Here is a 17030-nt window from a genome sequence, read left to right on the forward strand (position 1 = left end):
CTTGGGAGACCCTGAGCAGAGAGCCCAGCTGAGCCATGCTGGGATTTCTGACCAGCAGAAACTTCTAGACACTGAAAGGCCCTGAGTTTATGATAATAAATTGTACAACAAGGGAAAAGTAAAACAGACTCATTGTCTATGGTTTTTACCTAATTCTCCTTTTTTGCCTTGTCTTCACCTCTGACCATTTATTTTCTCTACTCACCTCAGCCTGAATTCTGCACCCATTATATTATTTATTGGTAATACAGCCCCCAAGCTCCCTCAAAAAGGGAAAAAGGCCCTTAGTTCAGCTTCTTGCTAATATATCCAGGCCTTGACACAAGCAGAAATAAAAGTAATCCCACTCGTTCCACAGCAGGTGTACAAACAGGATTTGATTTGGCTCATGATCATCCCAAATTAGCACACCAGCCAGTGTGAGAGAGCGAGGACAAGGCCTTTGGGCTAGCCTCTGACCCTGAGGAAGGCAGGAACTCTTTCAGAGCCCAGAGACATCCAGCATCCAACCCCCAGCAGGGGAATGCGGTCTCTCGATTCATTTTAGTATCACGGAGAAAGGAACCACAGAGCAGGCCGTCTCCTGTCTCACCTCCTGTCCTGCAAGCTTCATCTTCAGGCTTGCAAGACATTTTATTTCCTTCTCATCTGTCCTAAGGTCTCTACAGGGGAATATGGATAATGACTCTACACTCAAGTCAAGGATGAACACTTTGGACATTCTTTTTTTTTTTTTAAGATTTTTATTTATTTATTTGATAGACAGAGAGAGAGAGAGATCACAAGTAGGCAGAGAGGCAGGCAGAGAAAGAGGGGGAAGCAGGCTCCCCGCTGAGCAGAAAGCCCAATGTGGGGCTCCATCCCAGGACCCTGAGATCATGACCTGAGCCGAAGGCAGAGGCCTAAACCACTGAGCCACCCAGGCGCCCCCACTTTGGACATTCTGATGCCAAATCTTCCTGCACTAGGAAACTAGAGTTGGATGCATGTTTCCAGTGATTTCTCTATCTGAAGTGGAGAATTGGAAGGAATACTCATGACCACTTATAATAATAAATGGAGAAAACATTTAAAAAGTTGAATAAAATAACTGAAAATCATTTTGGCTATACATCATTCATTTAAACCTTAGATTATAATGATTTTGTAGCATAGTACCTCATGCATGACCCACCATTTTTCTGATATGAATTTCTAATCCAAGCTCTTAGTCACAGGAAGGTTATCAGTACTTTGAATGCAGATGTTGCTGTTTCTTATCAATTTTATGTTAGTGCCTGTGTCATTAAATCTAGATGTAGGCAGGGCATGAAAAGAACAGATGTTGAGAAAATAGTCCTGAAGCGAACAGTATAAGGAAGAATATCTGTCAAGGAAATGATCTAGCAGTGTTTTGGAAGAGTAAGCCTAAAAGCTAAAGGCAGTTATTTATTAAGATAAAATAATCACAGTTCTGTCTAGCCCTGATGAATTAACTACTCCAGTGCCAGTCCTCCTGCTGTAAACAACAATTGGATGAAAGCTGTGTATTAACTGTTTTTCAAGTGTTTTAAACCACAAGTTGTATGGAACCCAAGAGAAGACAAAAACAGAAGGGATGCAGTCATTTCCAGGAATGGGTTGCAGACAGACTGGGGCTGCTGTCCTGCTCCCTGTCTCTCACTTGCTCACTCTGACTGAGTCCAGCTCCGATCTGTAAGCCGCCCAATGGAAAGGGTCATGTGGGAACGAGCTGAGGGGAAGCCTCCAGACAGCAGCCTACCCAGAGCGAATTTGCCAGTCCAACAACTCATGATAAACTTAGTTCTCCCGCCAACAGCCTCCCAGTTAAGCTGAACGCCACCCACACCGACCTCGTGACCAAGACATCGGATGAGACCACGACTCAGATGAGACCATGGCCCAGATGATCCCACAAGTGTGGCCTGTCAGGAGCCTGTGGGCAGAGGCGCCCTTGTGCTGTGAGCAGATTTCAGACCCACACAGGCACCGAAAGAATAAATGTGTATTGTTGTAAGCCACGGACTTTGGGGATAATTTGTTACACAGAGACAGATAGCTAATACAGAAGACAAATGATAAAGATATTTAATAACACTAAAGGTTGCCTTTTTTACTATATTAATACAAATAATGAAACCCTAGTAAGACTAATCAAGGGAAAGAAGAGAAAACACAAATCACACACATTAAGAATGACAAAAGGAATATCATCACCGATCGCACAGATATTAAAAGGACAGTGTAGAAATATGACAACCAATTTAATATCAAAATTCCACAAGTTACATGAAATGATCAAGTGGCCTGAAGCACACAACTTACCAAAACTAAGAAGAAATGGAAAATCCAAATAATACTTTATCTATTAGAGACATTGAATTCTTTTAAAAAAAAGAAAAGAAAATTTCCCACAAAGAAAATTTCAGGTCCAGATCACTTCTAGTAAACATTTCAGAAAGAAATAATAACTACTTTATGCAAACTCTTTTAAAAGTACAGGGGAAAAGGAACACTTCCCAATTTATTTTTGGAGCATAACGTCACCATGATAGCAAAAACTTCACACAAGATATCAGAAGAAAATCGAAGACTGATAACCTTCATGAATACAGATGCAAAACCCTCAACAATATCTTATATATATACTGTTGCAGTCTGTAATCAGAATAATCCACCAAGTGGGGCTCATCCCAGATGTACGTTCAAAAATCAAACAGTGTACTTCCCCACATTAACTGAATAAAGGGGAAATCATATGATCATCCCAAAGATTCGAAAAACACTCAAGGAACTTCAACACCCCCTCGGAAAGACATCCACACTGATACGGACCCTGGAATCATGAGAAAGGTGTCACAGCAGAGCGGGGAGGAAAGGTGGTCTTCTCATGAACAGTGCTAGTAGATTTGGACGTTCATACAGAAAAAAAAAAAAAAAACAAGATTTAATGTCTATGTCATACTCCATATAAAAACTAATTCTGAATAAATTCTCAATCCAAATGTGAAAAGATAAAACAATATAGTTTCTAGAAGAGAATGTAGAAGAACATTGCGTCACCTTGAAGCAGGCAAAGAAATTCTTAAACAGGTCCAGAAAAAGCACAAATCATAAAGACATACATGGATATATTAGGTTTTTATTAGAACTGGGAGATTCCATTCTTCAGAAGACATCATTAAGACAGAGAAAAGGCAAACCATGGGGTGGGAGGAGTTATTCTCAACAAATATATGAAGCATGGATTTGTGTCAGAATACATAAATGTCTTCTAAATATCAATAAGGAAAAGAAATTCTAAAAAAAATTGACCAATGATTTTCACTGGGGTTTCACAAAAATCAAACCAAAAAAGGGATATCCAAATGGCCAAAGAGACATATGAAAAGGTTCTCAGTACCGTTACTCATCAGGGAAATGCCAATCAAAACCACAAGATGTATAATACCACAATTCCAAAGAAAAAGAAAAAGAAAATTCCAAGTATTGGTAAGCATGTGGAACAAGAAAACCTGAAAAAAATGTTGGCGCAACCACACTGGGGAGCTGTTTGGGCAATATCTGCTGAAGTTGACCATGCGTGCACCCTGCGATCCAAGGAAGAGTATGCCTGTATACTAGAATACCCATGCAAGAATTATTCATGGGGCACATGGGGGCTCAGTCAGTTAAGCATCCAGCTCTTAGTTTCAGCTCAGGTCATGATCTCACCGTCGTGGTACTGAGCCCTACATCTGGCTGTGTGCTCAGCACTGTATCTGCTTGTCCCTCTTCCTCTGTTCCACCCCACGTCACTCGCACTCGCTCTCTCTCTCTCTCTCAAATAAATCAATAAAATCTTTTGACCAAAAAAATCATTGGTGATAAGCTCAGCCTGGGAGCAATCCTACTGTCCGTAAGCAGTAGAATGGATAGAGAAACTGTAGTCTGATCATGCAGTGGAATATTACACAGCAATGAAAACAACTTCCTCTACATGAAGCCATGTGGATACATCTCACATTCCCAAGTAGATCCAAGCCTTATCCAAAAGAATACACACTGGATAACTCCATTCACTCAAAATGTATACAGGAAGTCTTCCTTTATAAGGGAAAAAGTAATCTTTGGGGTCAGACAGGCAGTGGTTGGGAGAAAGACACAGGATGGGATTAGGAAGGTCACAGAGGAGCTCCCAGGAGTCTGCTCCTCGATATCTTGATCTCTGTACTTATTACATGAGTGTTTCCAGATGGAGAAAATTCACTGAGCTGTGTGCTTAAGAGCCGCACCCTGGTCTGCACTTGCTAAAATAAAAAGTATTTTAAAGGTTGTAGCTCTTACTACGTTTATCTGCATTTCACATGTGAGGACAGCTAAAAAGTTTGAAAGAGTGTCCTTAGCTTAGAAAAGCAGATGCAAACAACTCCCGGGATGGCTTTAATATTGCATTCAGCACATGGCATCAACAGGAGGCACTGGGTATGGTTGGGACAGATGACACCATCCTGGTGCCCTGCCCAGGTACAGGGTAACACCTCTTCTCAGATGTAGTGCACTTCCAGGGAGAAGATATAAATAGACAAGGACAAGCCGAGAGACAGCCAGAAGACCGACAGAGGATGAAATGTGCATGTAAAAAGCGTACTAGCCTTCTGCCTGATTTTTTTTTTAAACGGCGATTCTATTTCTATTAAGTCTAGCAGCAAACTGCGATAAATGAAGAGATTGACTAAATATTTTCTCTTCTGTTCAAACACATCTTACTGATGCAATTGGGGCCACTGGCAATTCAAGATTCTAAATGCCTCTCATTAACGTATCACTTTGTTTTACGAACAATGCAGCTGTTATTTGCAATTAGCTTTCCACCCTGGGCACCGAGAACTATTGTTTTATTAGAAGCATTGTGAAAATCGCACAAGAGGAGGGAAACGGTTTGAGAGTCAAACAGAAACAAAACAAAACCAATTGGACAGACACGTGCTACTTATTCAGAAGGATTAGCAAAATACAGGGAGACAGTCCTTTCTGAGGCGGTTTTAAGAACAAATTTATCAATGGCCTGTGGAAATCATGTTCATTTTAAAAGACAGCAGGTGTTCAAACAATGAGAAGTGACCTCCTTTGCACCTGGGTTACAAAAGCTGCCTCAGTGTTTGTGAGAAAAAAACAGGATAATAATAATAATAATATATAAATAAAAAACATCCTGTCTTTGGCTAGTTCCTTTCTATTTTTTTCTCACACTGGACAGTCTTATTTATAGATAATAAAATAGCTTATAAGAAACCCACACACACACACTCATTTCCCAGTGGAAGTGATGTTTATTTGACGTAAAAGAGCTTTGCTATTTGTATCGTCTATTATCTTTGGAATTCCATCCAGAATATAATGCTTGGATTACTAATATCCATTTTAAATCTGTTTACTAGCATGAGCTCAACACAATCCATCCAATAAGACTCATTTCCAGTCCGATATCCTTTGCTATGTTATTGTAATAGACTGGAGAGAAGCCAAGATTCACAGTCCACGGTTTTGCTGTTTGGGCAGGCAGACTTCAGCCGTTGGAGCCGAGTTTGTAACTAATCCTATCATGAAGGCAATATCTATGCTATGAAAGCTCCACCAGGCAACCTGTATGGGACAGATCTTTGACATCTGGGATTTCTCCCAAGATCACTGAATAACCTCCAGATTAGAAAAACTGCTAATTGAGATGTGGATTTCGAGCAGACACCTTGGCAACCCCAGGGGCTTAAGGGATTAGCTGCTACATAACAGCAGGTGGGTTCTAACTTGTGCCAAGTGCCCTACATCCATTATTCATTTAATCCTTACCATCATCCTTTGAGGCAGATAGAACTGCTATAGATGATAATATGTCACCAACACTGGAGCCTGCTCAGGAGGAGTCAAGAGTCTGAATGTGTTGGGCCTTGGGACACCAAGGGTCTGCCAGTGGTACTGTCATAACGACGAGTGAATGACATGAATGCTCTATTCATTTCCAGTTACACGTGTGAATGTGACAAGCTTAGCACGTCAGCATTTGCTTTTGTGCAAAGGGAACATCGGACATAAAAGGTGGTATGTCACAGCAGAAGTTTTCATAACTAACATTTAAAAATACACCTCTTGAGCAGAATGACATTTTATACATAGAAGCATTGGGAATGTTTATTACATGGAAGGGGAGAGAAGGCCTGCAAATTCAACTTGAACCTGACTCCTTCCCCTTTTAGCTGTGTTGCCTTCACGTTCTGCAGACCTGGGGGCTTACCTGGACACCTATGGGCACAGAGTCAGAGTCTGGGGGGTTCCTGTCCCAGAGCCGGGAAGTCCCATCAAACGGCAGCGGGCTCAGTCACATCAGACAGCCTCACTGGCAGCCTCCTCACAAGCCAGGTAAACTCATCTTTGGAGGACTTGACTCCTCTATGGCATCGCTGAGGAAGTGAGAAATGTCAACAATGTTCAAGCACTGAGTTTCCAGAAACGTTTCTGGAAAACATTTCATGAACTGGATCTCCTGAACGCTAAGTACACAGTAATGTACCACCCAGGTTTCTGGCACATGGCAATTTCATACCATTCCAGGAGTCACACCGTATGCTCTGAGTGATGGGCAGTGGGGAGGGAGGGTTGTGAAAAGCCTGATTCTGCAAATGGTCGAAGCCAAGAAGAGACACTCGTGCCCCTGGACACGTGTGCTGGGCAGGAAGCCAGGGATGGGCTGTCTTCCCTCAGATACTTGCCAAGACTCACCAAGAGTGTGCTTTGTGCCAGCTCCACCTGATCTGGTAAAGGCCAAATGCCACCACCCTGAGTCGCAGGTAGAGTCCCAATTGCTGTGAGAGCAGAGGGAGAGGACTGGAACCAGGAAAAGAAAGCAGGATGGGGGGGTTGAAGGGCTCATCATGCACAAGGGGTGGTTGGGGGTCAGCCACGTCTAGACCAGGCTTTAACAGTCCAGTGCATTTGGCTGAGGAGTACAACTTGCAGTTCTTCCTTTCCATGTACCCTAAAAATGAGCTCATCCCCCCTAACTCACAGCAGCTTCCGTGTCCCGGTATCCCTTTCGAGCTGCTCTCCCGTCTCCTCTTCCTCATGGAGCTTTGCCAGCCCTCCAACGTATATGCGATTTGAAGAGTGCTGTTCAGTAACATTAACTACATTCACAATGTTGTGTGACCATCAGCACAATTTCCAAAATTTTTCTTCACCCCAACAAGAACCTCCACACCCATTCGGCAATAACGCCCCATGCCCTCCTTCCCCAGCCCCCGGTAACCTCTCAAATCCACTGCTGTCTCTATAAATTTGCCTCAAGACATAGTTCATACTAAGTGACACCACACAGTATTTGTCCTTTGTTATCTGGTCTATTTCACTCAGCCTAAGGCCTTTCTAGTCTCTTCTGTGTTGTAGCAGGGGTCGGCACGTCATTCCTTCACATGCCTGAGAGTTATTCCACAATCCACAGTATGCTCACTCCCCATTCTGTGTATCCACACCCCTGGACTCCCTGTCTTTTAGGGTCTCTGTGTCCTGTGATCACGTCAGCTCTCCTGCTCAGCCAAACCTCGGCATCTCTGGCTGGGGGGTGGGGGAGCACGTACCCCTAGCCCCAGTCTGGGATGCCAAACCTGTTCCCAGGTCAGACAGAGGCATTGATTCTCCAATGAGTGTATCCCCACACTTTTGCTCTTATGCCTCTCCCCATGTTGAGTCCATTTCCTGGAATGTTCTCCTTCTATTTCCTCAGGCCACAGCCCCACTCATTCTCAGCATGGCCAGCTCAGCTCCCATCTACTGTGCAATACGTTTCCCTTTCCCAGGGGCCCCTTGGCCCTCACAGTTCCAAACTCACAGACAACTCGATGCTGTGGCATTGGGCCACCTCTAGCCTTGCTCTCCTCTGCTCTACTCCTTGAAGACAGAATTCATATCAGAATCATCTTTTTCTATTGCACAGTGTCGAGTGCTGGGCTTTGTATAGAACCCACATCAATAAACTTTTGCCCAAATGATTTCATACGTATTAAGACTGGTGGGAAGATGGACTTCCCCCAGAGACCCGACAGTCAGATTAGGAGACTGTGCAAAAAGACATTTACATCTAAAATGGAATAAAACATCAATTACTAGGACAAAACACAGTAACTCTGAAAAAGGTACCGATCGGTTTAGAAGAAATTACTGGAAAGTCAGTTTGAATAATGATTTGGACCTCAGATGTCTAGCAGAGCACAGAGTATGGTCACTAAACAAAATGAACGTAGTATTTTCAGAGTGGCCGGTGATTCTGGGAAGAAAAGAAGATCAGGTGCTGGTCCAGCAAGCCTCACATGGATCCAGAACAGACCATTAAAATGATCTGTGAGTTCTCAGAAAAGGAAGCAGAGACAAGGGTCATTTTGGGTTCTCTAAAAAACAAGGCAGAGTAGATGAGCCTAATCTTAAATTCCGTCACTAGCCTCCTACCTGGGGACGACGCTGTCCGTACCACAGGGCCTCCTACCAGCAACGCACTTGACCAAACCCTCATCTCCCGGGATTGCTGAGACACACCGGCCAGATGGCAACGGAGTGGGGCAGGTGTCTAACTTGTCAGCTGGTGGAAATTCAGACGCACTTCCCATGCTGTGCTAGGGCTCCCTGGCTTTCTTGTAGAGAACATTCCATCTGGGAACTGGGTGGCTCAGGGAACTCAGCAGGAGACAATGGAGCAAGAAAGAGAGTTCTGGTCGACCCACCTCAGCCAACAGTGTGATGTTGATAAAGGGGAGGTTCTGTTTCATGGGGTTAAGTCAGAAGGACACTGAGGATGGCGTGACCCCGGAGACCATGATGGCAGGGGAGCCTAAGGAACTTGAGGGAGCTTGCCCTGTAATCAGAGAGACCGGGGCAGGGATGCGGGGGCTTAAAAGTTTATGAGGCTGCTCTGCTAAAAGGTTGTTCTGCTGGGACTGGAGCCTTGATGTAAAAGGGTAACAGTGGGCTCTACAGAACCAGAATGGACTTTTGAGAGGGGCCAGGTGGTCCCAATCCCTGCCGGTGTGTGGGCAGCAAAGAGGCGCTCAAAGGATAGGAATGTCCTGGGGCTTGAAGCACCTGACCCGGTTGCATGGACGGTGTCTGAGGGCTCTTGCAGACCTCCCATTCCTCCAAGAAATGAGCCTCTGATAAGGAAGCCTGAGCTCCTCTGGACGGTTATCGCCCCTATTCCTTGCAGACAGAATGCAGCGAGATCCGTCATCTTTTTCGGCCACGCCGTGGGGACACTTGTGTTTTGCTCAGAACAAACATTAGCAAATATTTGCCTGAGCGACTGCATATGGGACAAGATACATTTTCCCATAGACCTGGCAGTCTGATCATGAAGCTGTGTAAATTATCGAATATTGAGGACGAAGTCACTTTCTATCTCCCTGATTAGGCAGCATTGATTTTTTTTTTCTTAAAGGAGAAATGATTTGAGAACCACTGTTTTTAATAGCATTCATCTCACAGAATGCAATTTTTAACAGATATTAAGATAGTTTTTACTCCCAACAAAATGATAATTGTCGGAGGTATAGTCTTCAAAGTGAGATAATCAGCCGGTTTGAATGCCAACTCCACTGTCTCCTGGAGTGTGGCCTTAGACATAGCCTCCCTCGATCTCAGCTTCCACATGTGTAAAATAGGGATGAAAATATTGCCCACCTCATAATGTTAACGGGCCAGCTTTGTGTATGAATATGCATCCAGTCCCACAGAGTCCCCAGCACAGAGTAAGTAGCCAATAAGTAGATCACCTTAGCACCTGCAAAGCTCATGGGACATAATCAGAGAAATCTCTATTTGTTCTCCTGCTCTGTAGACTTTGGGAGACCTTGCTGCACTGTCTTCCCACAACTGAGCGCTTGTTCATCCTTTGAACGTGACTTACATCTTTTGATTGCTAGATTGCACCTTCAATTCATTTATTTCCTTTTTTTAAGATTTTATTTATTTATTTGACAGAGATCACAAGTAGGCAGAGAGGCAGGCAGCGAGAGAGGGGTGGAAGCAGGCTCCCCACTGAGCAGGGAGCCTGAGATTGTGGACCCTGAGATCATGACCCCAGTGGAAGGCAAAGGCTTAACCCAGTAAGCCACTCAGGAGTCCCTGATTTATTTTCTAGAAGAGCTCGAGTTATGGCTTTTCCTGAATGTCCCCTACACAACCAGCCATATTTCCTGCTTCCAGGCTGGCAGAGCCCTGTTTTGGTTCTTTTATCCACTTCTCTCTCTCTCATAATGCAGGTAAACCCTGATTTCTCTAAGGCAATAATGGTGTTCACATTTCCCAGCTGGTCTTATGCTTTCTTGAGATATCCCAGAGCGAGGTTGTAATGTCTGGCATCACTGCAGACATTTTATGACCATGAGGGAAGTCATCCAACATCTTAAGGATGATAACACCAAAAGACCAAACGACCACCAAAGAAGGATGATGTCACTGAGCCATTGGAATAACCAGTCCAAAATTGTCTCACCTCTATTCTTGGGAGATTCTAAATCCTTATTGTTCAAGCCATCAGACATTGGGTTACTTGTGTTTGAAAATATGCCAATTTATGCATGAGTGCTGTATTTCCAGAGGGCTTTCATATTTGGGAATATTAACTTCAGTGAGCAGAAATATCTTGGGTCACATTTTTCTCCAAAACCTTTGTGAATGTTGCTATCATTTCATCTGATGTTGAAAGCTACCATGCAGACATCTGAGGCCACCAGATCCCCCTACCACTTCTTCCTGAAATTCAATCACACATCCAGGAGATCTTTGGTGTTGCTTGTTCTATACCAGTTTTTCCTGGAACACAGTGAGAACTTTTGATCTGCTGATTTGGTTCTCTTCTTTAAGAGGCATTTCCTTACAGCTTTGAAAAAAAATTAATATTAGAGGACTCTTTTTTTAAGGAATATCAACTAACCCTTCTAATTGCTCAAATTATGGAGTCTTTTTCCTGCACATTCAATGCAGTTGATCCAAGCTTTTCCTGTAAGTCAGTAATCCAGGTGAATTGTGCCCTAGTCTGCTTTTTGGTCTTTCTAATTTGGTTTCTCTATTGGCAATTTTTTTTTAATTTTCATTTGGTTGTCTTAGCTGTATCATCTCCCTCTTCTCATTGTGTTGTTTTATCTTTTCTCCCAACACTTAGTCTATTAGGTTGGTGTTCTTTTTAATTTATTCTATAACATGGGACATATGTGAAGAATTTTATTTTATTTGGTTACTTTTTTTCAAGACTAAGTTCTTCAACTGTCTCACCCATGCCATAATTTTTTTAATGTTATTTTATTTGATAGAGAGAGAGTGCATGCGCGAGCTTGGATAGGGAGGGACAGAAGCAGAGGGAGAAGCAGACTCCCCATGGGAGCCCAACTTGAGGCTCAATCCCAGGACCTGAGCCGAAGGCAGATGTTTAACTGAAGGCAGATGTTTAACTGACTGAGCCACCCGGCCATCTCTCTTTTGTTCTTGTTATTTGTTTTTCCCCCCTTACCTTGTTACTAACGTCTTAGATTTGGATAATGGATTTGTTGCTTCTATCTTATTTGTATCTAACATGGGTTGCTCTTTATGAATCTTCTGTTCAAACATAATGTGAGCAAATTCTCATTGACTCCTTTCTCACTATATCTGAATGAGTTTGAAAGTTGGAAGATGGCATTTTTATCTACTTTGCTGTGACCTGGATACACACTGAGCATTAGGACTGAGTCCCTGAATGTGTGCAGGCCCTGGGCTCTGCTTTCTCCAGAGATTCTGCTCAACTTCCCGACCCTTATGAGGAGCCCACCCTGTCTCTGTGACAACCGTCCTTGGACTTTGAATCTTTGCCTCTGTACAGTGCAGAGTCCTAGAAAGTGGCAAGTCCTAGTGATTTATCCTAGCTCTGGTCAAATCCTGTGGGCAGCAGGGGCTGTTTTCTACTAACGATTATTTTGTCTCACCTGGATTTCCCCAGGTAGCTTGCTTCTGTGCGCACATTCTCATTTCACTTTGCAGATTCATGTCTTCTTTGTATCAAAAAGCATTAGTGAGAAATCTTAGTATTTTTGTCTACTTGGTTTTCTTCCCTCACGGGGATTTTTGGGCAACGGGGATGAGATTCAGATCCCATTCTCCATGGCAGACATCTGTTTCACTGAGTACAGTTTTTTGAAGTTGATGGCGCAAAGTTGTACTTAATTTTTTTTGTTTGTTTAGTTGTTCTTTTCTCTTGTTGTTGTTATTCCCTATTTTTGCTCTTCTTTTGTTCATTTCATGTGTGAGAGAGGTTCTGTCATCCAGATCACCCTGTCATTTTTATGGGGATGCCTTTCCCATGCTCTTTCAACTGTATTGGTCCTGAATGTATTCCTGTAGGAATTGCAGGTTATAAAATTTGCAAATAAATCTCAATAGTTACTAAAGATGAAGAAAGAAGGGCAGTGAAAGCAGACACTCATAGCGACCTGCTAATAACTAGCATCCACATGGCATTTTTCCATGTACAACTCTCTAGCTCCTCATTTCATTTTCATTTTGCCCCAGAAGTCCAGGACTGCTTCCACCCTGTATCACCAGAACCTAAGTCTGCGCATGCCCCGGAGAGAAGCCCAATCAAGTTCTGAACAAATGAATGACTGCTATCCCATGTTACAGATGGGAAGATGGATGCTACAATCAAGGTCCTTGACCAAGGCCACATATCAGAAGGCAGATGACAAGGGGGCAAACAGGAAAGTGGGAATAAGGCATGGAGGACGGCGAGCCGGCGGAAGGGACCCAGGCTGTACCCCGGGGATTGGTGTCCGGGAGGGTCCACAGGGAGATCAGCCCCTCATCTTGGGAGCTCCTGCCCGCGGGAAGCAGTTCCTTTCCTCAAAACGTGAATCCCGCCGCGCAGCTCCTCGGTTGCCACGGAAACCAGCCTAGAGCGCAGGCGCGCGGAGCTCAGGGGGCGTGTCCCATGCTCGCGGCGAGCCGGCACTGCGCAGGCGTAGCGTCTCGGTTGCTAGGTTCCGCCTTGCGTCCAGCCTAGGGGCTACAGGAAGGTTTCAGAACCTATCTGTGCCTACACGCTATCGCATTTTCCTGCCCAGAGTGGAGGATAGCCCCCACCCCGACCCTGTCCTCCAGAAGGACCTCTCCGTGGACGCCCGTGGCTGTGTCCCTGTGTCCCGACGCCTGCTGCCGGCCGCCCTTCGGAGAGAGACGGAAGAGCTTCCAGGCGGGCGAGGGAAAGAGAGAAAGTAGTCAGCCATGTCGAACGCGTAAGTGATGGGCGGCCGGCTTATAGACCTAGGCCGGACGTCTTCAGGCGGAGAGATGGCTTGCTCTGCTTCTCTTCCTTCTTTTCTTCTCTCCTCTCCCCTCCTTTTCATGTGTTAGTAAATGAAGACGGGCCCAGGGTAGAGTATCAGGTTCTTGTGGACAAGGAACGCCATACGCCTGGGTCTCCATCCTCCCCGTCGCACTGCCTTCTTGCCCCGTGGACATGAGGTCCCAAGAGCCCGTGGCTTATGCCCTAGCTGCTGTCATTTTGAAACAGTAGCAACTTCAAGACATTCTGTACATCGTCTGCTTTTTTGTTCGCCTTTCTCAGTTATCTGTGGATTGCTTGGTAGAAACCTAGGTTCCGTATTAAATCAAGAAGGAGCTTGAGGAAGCTTTATGGTACCACTCTGCTTTTCTCAAGGAATTGCAGTCGGGTGGTAGGGGTACCGGGAAGAGTATGTGCCCAGCCCTGAGCTGCTCGCCCAGCACTTGTTCAGCAGCGTGTTTCTGTGGTCTTCATCAGGACATTTCCGACGCGTTACAGTGCTGAGTCTGCCAGCACTGTGCTGAGTGTGTGAAATATGGCAGGGCGTGGGATCCTCACAACACCCAGTAACTCAGGACCTGTATATGGTGTTATTCCCATTGCAGAGCAGAGGAATCAGGGATGAAGAGGCTAAAGGGTTCATTCCGGGCAAGCAGAGGGTGCCCTCCCAGGCATTCCACCTCCAGCATTAGGCATGCTCTTACTAACCATGTTTATGAGTGAAGAGATGAGGGCAGAGAGATCAAGGGCTTGCAGAGATGTTGCAGTGCAGAAGATCGGGATTTCAGGTTGGGGCATATTGAGTTTGATGTGCCTTTTGGAGATCAAGTAGGGAGTTGAATATTCGAGCCTTGAGTTCAGAAGAGAGGTCTGTGTATGAAATATAAACTCAACGTGTTGGTATGTAGATGGGCTTTATTGACACAGCATGAGTATAGACAAAGAGAGAAGGGGTCATCTGGTAGAGACTGGGGAGCAGACACCAGCTAAAGTATCGAAGGTAGCATCCATGAGGGGGAAGCAAAATCGTGGTGTTTAGATGAACAGGAAATAAGGTTTCTGGGAGGAGGGAGTGACAAACTCAAACACTGCTGAGACAGGTTAGAAGAGAACCAAAGTGGGCCATCCATTTAGCAAGGTAGGTTCCCATGGTTCCCTTGACCCTTGTGGGGGATCGAGTATAAAGGTTGCTGAGAATGGGCGGGAACAGGAGGACAGTGAGCATGGCCAACTTTTTAAAGGAGTTTTGCTAAACCTGATTTAGGGAAACAGGCCAGGAGACAGATTTTTTTTTTTTTTTTTTTAAGACAGGAGGCAATGGCATGTTACTTTGCTAAAGGAAAGGGTAAGGAAGAGGAGGGAGTAGTGGGGTTGCCAGTGGGGGCATGAGCCCCAGCAGGTAGCTGGAGGTCTTGGCTTCAAGGGAGGAGTTGTTTATCACAGGGAATTGAGGAGGGAGGAGTCTGTCCGTAAATACTATTCATGCGTAGACACCTTGTGAGGTCCTGGAAAGATGGTGCAGGGCATAGACGATGGTGACAGTGAGGGGCAATAGTGATGCCACCTGATTAAATGAGATACAAAGCTGAGGGGGGGCAGTCAGACTAATTGGGAAGTGGCAGTGAGGAGCAAGGACCTTGACCCCCCCATCCCTACAGCAGTCGGATGATTCTGGCAGAAAAGGAGCCTCTCCTGTGAGGGCTTCAGGGAAGGACAGGTGGGCCTCTCCCTTAAGCAAGAAGGCCAAGGAAATATTCTGGAAATAGGACAAACAGCTACATAGTACTGGAAGAATCTGAAGATTTATCCTGTATAAAATATCTTGGGGAGAATTCCCATTTTGCAAGATTTAGATTTTTCCTTTTTTTTTAAGATTTTTATTTATCTATTTGATAGAGATCACAAGTAGGCAGAAGGCAGGCATAGAGAGAGGGGGAAGCAGGCTCCCCGCTGAGCAGAGAGCCCAATGTGGGGCTCGATCCCAGGACCCTGAGATCATAACCTGAGCTGAAGGCAGAGGCTTAAACCACTGAGCCACCCAGGCGCCCCAAGATTTAGATTTTTCATCAAAGCACGTTGTATGTCTGAATACTCTAGTCTTCCCTTCCCCCACCCACCCAGCTACAGAAATCTGCCAAGCTATGTAAATAACAGTCTGGCCATTTTCAGCTGTCATATTTCATCTTCTCCACCCACAATCCTCCTGACTTCAAAATCTGTAACACTTCTTGTCATATGCCCAAGTCTGAAATCAATCGTGTACTTAAAAAATAATATTCTAAGTAGTCCCATGGATAAAATACCACTTTTTCTTTACAAAGTGCATTTAAAATTTCGAGAACACTTTCACATCGGTTATCCCATCCCATAGTAACCCCTTCAGGTGTCCAGAGGCGTGTCCCTGTCCAGATTTTCCCCGTGAGGAGGAAGTGAAAGTGCAGGGAGGCTGTGGCTAGCCTGAGACCCACTAGGTCAGGAGACAGCTTCTGATTCTAACCTTACGGCCCTTTGCCTTTAAAACCCTCCTGGCCAGACGAAAGGGAAATAAAAATAAAAACGCATGGATACTGGGGTCTCATTCACAAGGGCCAGGAGGCAGACGCGGCCCCCATGCGGGTCAGGGGCGTGCCTGGACCGCATCAAGAAGCAGCGAGGTCCCGGTGCCGGCCTCTGCACATGCGCACTCTGCAAACATTGTGCAGGCGCCACCAACTGTGTGAGTCCATTTATGTGAAATGTCCGCGGCAGTTACAGTAATGGTGACTGGGGGCTGGGTAGACAGTGGACAGGGGCTCCTTTCGGGAAGATGAAAATGTCCTCGAGTTAGATAGAGGCGGTCGTTGTGAATATACTAAAACCCATTGATGGGTGCCCTTTGAAAGGGTAAACTTATGGAACATGAATTATATCTCAGTGATGTTCTTATTTGGAAAGAAAATAAAAAAGCAAAAAACGTCCTGCGGCATCCCAGGTCTCACGTAATGTTCCCGGGCACCAGCTCCGCAGAAAGATGCAGGGACCGTGGGGCAGCGAGGCCGGGCTGGGACTGCATGCAGGGGGCGGTGGCGGGGTGGGGGTGGGGGGTGGTTCCAGGCTGGCCAGTGGCTGCTGGCAGTGAAGAGAGTGGTGGGGCTGTGGCCAGTGGGTGCCCAGGAAAGTAGGGAACCTGGAAGGCAAGAACGCCGAGGTCAGTGTCCAGAGGACAGGGTGATGATGCTGGTGGGCCGGCTCACGTGGCTGTCTCATGCTTCCTATCACCCAATGACCGGTGCCTGGTCTCTCCAGCAACGCTCTCCAGAAAAGGACCAGGTGAGGAAGGAAGACGCTGCGGCCCAAAGGCGGGGCCTGGAAGGCTCAGGCCGCCAGGAGAATCCTCAGCCCAGAGTTCCAGGGGTGGGTCAGCTCAGCCATGGTCCTGGAGGGGTTTCTGCTTCTTTGACCCTGGGTGGAAGCCAATGAGTGCACTGAGCTAGGGCAGCAAGGCTTTCTCAGGCTGGTCTGTCCCAGAGTGGAATCTGGGCATTCCTAAATTCTGGGCGGGCTCCCTCCATCAGTGTGGGTGTGATCGCCCCTGGTGGAAACATCCTCTACCCAACATCCCTTGCTTTCAATGGGTATGGGTCTTTGTAAGGTTCAGGTCACCCCACCTGCACCTCATGGGGCAGCTTCCCTAGGGTCTTGCACAACCTTAGTGCGT

At 45.6% G+C, this 17030-nt stretch overlaps 1 protein-coding gene across 2 annotated transcripts in view; it reads left to right on the forward strand.

The window, feature by feature from the left end:
• Positions 1-13021: 13021 nt before the first annotated feature.
• Positions 13022-17030, forward strand: part of IQCA1 (IQ motif containing with AAA domain 1) — a 146466-nt gene continuing 142457 nt past the window's right edge. The window contains exon 1 of one of the 2 annotated variants that reach the window (XM_013048473.2): positions 13022-13283. In XM_013048473.2, coding sequence (XP_012903927.1) covers positions 13273-13283 — 11 coding nt within the window. In that variant the 5' untranslated portion in view covers positions 13022-13272. The remainder of the gene's footprint in view (positions 13284-17030) is intronic. The other variant, XM_004777557.3, reaches the window with a different exon arrangement.

The sequence above is a fragment of the Mustela putorius genome, unplaced genomic scaffold (assembly GCF_011764305.1).
Source record: "Mustela putorius furo isolate JIRA1106 unplaced genomic scaffold, ASM1176430v1.1 tig00003869_pilon_pilon_pilon, whole genome shotgun sequence".
Classification (NCBI taxonomy): Eukaryota; Metazoa; Chordata; class Mammalia; order Carnivora; family Mustelidae; genus Mustela; species Mustela putorius.